The sequence below is a fragment of the Eurypyga helias genome, unplaced genomic scaffold (genome assembly GCF_000690775.1).
Source record: "Eurypyga helias isolate BGI_N326 unplaced genomic scaffold, ASM69077v1 scaffold48835, whole genome shotgun sequence".
NCBI lineage: Eukaryota > Metazoa > Chordata > Aves > Eurypygiformes > Eurypygidae > Eurypyga > Eurypyga helias.
The window spans coordinates 1,254-5,550 of record NW_010251678.1 but is presented as its reverse complement, the minus strand read 5'-3'; the positions used below and the strand labels follow the sequence as shown (position 1 = coordinate 5,550).

Sequence of the window (4,297 nt, the reverse complement as noted above, 5' to 3'; positions counted from 1 at the left end):
AACGTGCCTGAGGGCACGGGCGGCCCGTTCTCCCGCAGCCCCGTCCGGGGTCCCGCGCTGCCCTAATGCACCCCCGCAGCGCTAGGCAGGGCCAGGCCGCAGGGGCCCCCCAGCTGCCCGGGAGTTTGGTCAGCGGGATGTGCGTGTGTGCGTTTGAGCGGCTTCACCCGTTTCTCAGGACCGTGCCCCTCTTTCCGTAGTTCCCGGCGGCACCACTGTGCTGGTGGAGCTCACCCCCGACATCCACATCTGTGGCATCTGCAAGCAGCAGTTCAATAACCTCGATGCCTTTGTTGGGCACAAGCAAAGTGGTTGCCAGCTCACTAGTGCGACGGCCGGGGCCACCAGTACGGTCCAGTTTGTGTCCGAAGAAACGGTGCCATCAACACAGGCACAAACCACAGCCAGGACCATCGCGTCGGAGACACAAACCATCACAGGTATTTTTGGTGTTACGCACCAGGAGCTTGAAAAGCACTCGACTTGTGCACAGTGGCAAGATTACGTGGCTCTCTGTGCCTGTGTCCCCATCACGCTAAGCTGAACTAACAGTTTTCACGTTAGTTGTCACATACCTGCGAGCAAAGGAAGGAAAGGGTGTGCTGCCTTCTTGGTTTTGGTATGACAGCAGTTACTTCACTTGCATTTCAGTTAGCAAATTCACTTAGAGAATTGCTTAACTGTAATGTGTTGTATAACCAACTTGTGCAAACTGATTAAAATTGTTGATACTTAGGAAGAATAATCAAATTACTATGCATTTTATTTTTTAAGAGTGCTCTTGATGGAAAACAGACACAGAATTGCTGTCGGGCGCCAATCCAGGCCTTTTTATGTGAGAATGCTGCATTCCCTAACATTGCTCCCACAACTAATTGGCAGGAAAAATATTACTCAAAATTTCTGCCTCTGCGAAGGCTCAAGTGAGGTCCTCATCCTGCAGACATTTAAATAAAACTAGAATTTTGTTCCGTGTGTGAAGGTTTGCCCTTCTATATTTAGTTTATTTCATTTGGGTCTGGGACTTTACTAAATCCAAGATATTTGACTTTAATTAGAGGAGACAGATTACAGCAGAGAATCTGGAAGAGCACTGAAGCAAACTGAATTCAAGGCTCACTTCCAGGAATTTTTGTATTATAATCCCCCAATTCGGTGTGGATTTTGGATAAGTAATTTTTCTGCTTCATATTTACTCATATTTAAAATGAGGGCAGTTATATCCCGGTGTCCTTTTGGGGTATAGAGTTGTTTGATTCATTTAAAAGCTGCTACTTTGGCTGAGATGGTTTCACCTGTTATTCTTGTAAGTAATAGCTAAAAACAGTATAGTTGAAAGAAGCAGAACATTTTTAACAATAAAATGTTTTTTCACAACATTTGTCATATAAATAGTTGGTGTTTTTTTCCCCTTTAGGCTGTAGCATAGCCAGAGTTGAAAACCAAACATACCTTCGTTAATGTAAGACCTGGGTAGGCGTCAGAAGAAAATGAACTTCTAGGGAAACTGAACATTGCAGTCAGAGAGGATTTAGAAGGCGACAGGTAGGCCTATATAGGGTTGTACTGAGTCCAGCATGGCTTTTCGGGTCTTGACAGAATTTTCACTGATGGCATGATAGCAAGGCAGAAAAAAGCCTTTTTCTCCTTTCCACCTTCCCTGGGTGAATAGGAAGCCAGAAACAGGAATTTTGCTGGAAAAAAAACAGAATAGAGAAGTAATTAATGAAGCTAACTTCTCCAATCAGAAAAATGTAATTATTTTCTAATGTTCTTAAATTGAGCTCTTTTATGTGTTTAGTTTCTGCACCAGAGTTTGTTTTTGAGCATGGCTATCAAACATACCTGCCCAGTGAGACCAGTGAGCCTCCAACTGCTGCTATCGTCTCTACGCCACCAAAAGCACGTTCAAAAAAATCCACTTCCTCACTTACACAGAAGAAACTAAACTGCTGCCATCCAGGTAAGATGTGGACTACACCTTCTTTTCATTTTAAAAGTGAGAGTTTTCTTACGGTGACACGAACGGTAGCTCTGTTTTAAGCAGTTAAGAGACGCAGAACCTGGAAGGCAGCCTGCCTAAGGGTGTGATGGACTACCTGTGATACCAGTAGTGGTTTTGCTAGTGATTTCACTTCTCCTCAGACTTTGGCCCTATACTGTGGTGTGCTCTGGCGATGCCGCAGTGGGTTTGTGCATAGATACCGGCCTGTGCCCACACCCGTAGCCATGTAAGAGCAGAGTCTTGTTACCTTTTTGCAAACTGCCGTTGTTGTACGTGCATTTTGCATTGTGTGCTTTGTCTTTGCTCAGTTGGCATTTTTATAAGGATGGATTGAACCAAAGAATTTGGAGACTTTAATGAGTAAAAACCATGTGATATGCGGAAAAGGTGCAAGAAAACAGCCATGTAGATGAGTAGTCATGTTAATGGTAGCAGAAGTTACAGTCTTTTTTCACAAGCTTGCCTTCATCTGAAAGGCATGTTGCAAATGCTTAGCGTTCATTTCTGTGCTCTAAAGCTGTAGCACTTTCCACTTGGATGGAATTCCTGAATGGTGAGCTGTTACCTGAGTTCCCAGTTGCACTAACGTTGTCATGCGTGGAATTAATTAGTTCCCCCAGCATTCTGTGTGTACTGTAAAGAGCATCTCAAATCCTAGGCAGAGATTCCGCAGGATTTGTTTCAAATCTTACAGAAAACGGTAGTGAGCTGCCTTCTTGGGGGGGAAGCGTTAGAAAACTGAAGTGCATAGGTGAGCCGGTCACCGTTTTAAGGAGATGTGGATAAACAAGACGGGGAATGCGTTTTCTGTTAATACTGAGTTTTTAAGAAAATGTTCTTGCAGAAAACATTAATACCCAGAATATGGCAATATATTTATTATTTTGCTAGATTTTCCTTGAATTTAATATTAATCTTATAATTTTCAGGTTGCCAATTCAAGACTTCCTATGGTATGAAGGACATGGAACGTCATCTACGAACACACACAGGTTTATATAGTTGTGATTTTTTATTGTCAGTTGTTTTCTTCCTTTTGGCCTTTTGCCAAAAGTTATTTTCCTACAAAATAACATATCTGTAGATGAATTAGATAGAATGTCCATGTATGCCTGTACATTCTAGTATTGTTGTTCTCTGTGCCCCGGGAGTTGCCCTTTTTGGGTAAGCTGTGTCCCACTATGGGCACTGGCAGCTGTGAAACATGAACATGTTACATTGATTTAAGGCACATTTAAATTTCTGAGGTGCAGACCATGTGTTTATCAGGGTGCAGTGTGGTGGTGGTGCATAAACCTAGTTTATTGTTCATATGAAACAATGCTTCCAATGTTTCACCTCCCTTCTCCCTAAACCCCAGTTTCAAAGTTGTATAGAGACAAAGTTCCAAAGGGTCTTCTAAGTTTGTTGCACTTGTGCATGCAGCCTTCTGGAGCACAGCAGAGTCCTTAGGGATAGGCTGCTGGAATCCAACATCCAGCTTTTGAAAACTAGCCTCTTTTCTAGTTTTTAGTGTTTAGTGTGTCTTTTTTTTTTATTTCAACAACATCCTTATGGTGCAAAAATTCTTGATGTGTTGATGCTCTTCTGTGTGTTTCAGGAGACAAGCCCCATAAATGTGAAGTTTGTAACAAATGTTTTAGTCGTAAAGATAAGCTGAAGATGCACATGCGTTCTCATACGGGGGTGAAGCCCTACAAATGTAAACACTGTGACTATGCAGCTGCTGACAGCAGCAGTCTCAACAAGCACCAGCGCATTCACTCCAACGAGCGTCCTTTTAAATGCCAGATCTGCTCTTACGCAAGCCGCAACTCTAGCCAGCTAACTGTGCACCTCCGATCCCACACAGGTACGTTCATTCTAAAATCCAGATCTGTAAAGTTTGAAGGTCATTGGGAATACCTTAAAAGGTATAAGGTGTCAAGATGCCAGAAAGGGCCTATTCAAATTCTCCAAGGCACCTAGACATCCAGCTTCTGTGAATTTCTTGGGCACAGACTCTAGTAGGGCAGTACAGCTCTGCTGAAAATACCTGGAAACAATCAGAAGACAGATCTGACTCTTGGTTGATTTTCTTCTAAATTGATTTTGAAACTGCCTATTAGGTGTTCTTAAACGAGTAGAACTGGAGGATCTAGTTTATTGATTAAGAGCATCTGGGTTCCTATCTGTGTCTCTCAAATGTGGTTCACTATATTAAAAACACTGAAAGTATTTTATAATTTATCTAGTTCTATCAGTGCAAACTTCAGCTACATAATTTTATTTTTCTTGCATCAGTAACTTAGC

General features: G+C 42.5%; 1 protein-coding gene across 1 annotated transcript; it reads left to right on the top strand.

Annotated features, from left to right (window-relative positions):
- Positions 1–200: 200 nt before the first annotated feature.
- Positions 201–3,918, top strand: LOC104509982 (zinc finger protein 64 homolog, isoforms 1 and 2-like; the record flags this gene model as incomplete). The annotated part of the gene is made up of 4 exons (XM_010152099.1): positions 201–440; positions 1,802–1,963; positions 2,935–2,997; positions 3,606–3,918. Coding segments are annotated over 4 exons (778 nt in total), but the record flags the coding sequence as incomplete, so codon positions are not given.
- Between the last annotated feature and the right edge of the window lie 379 nt (positions 3,919–4,297).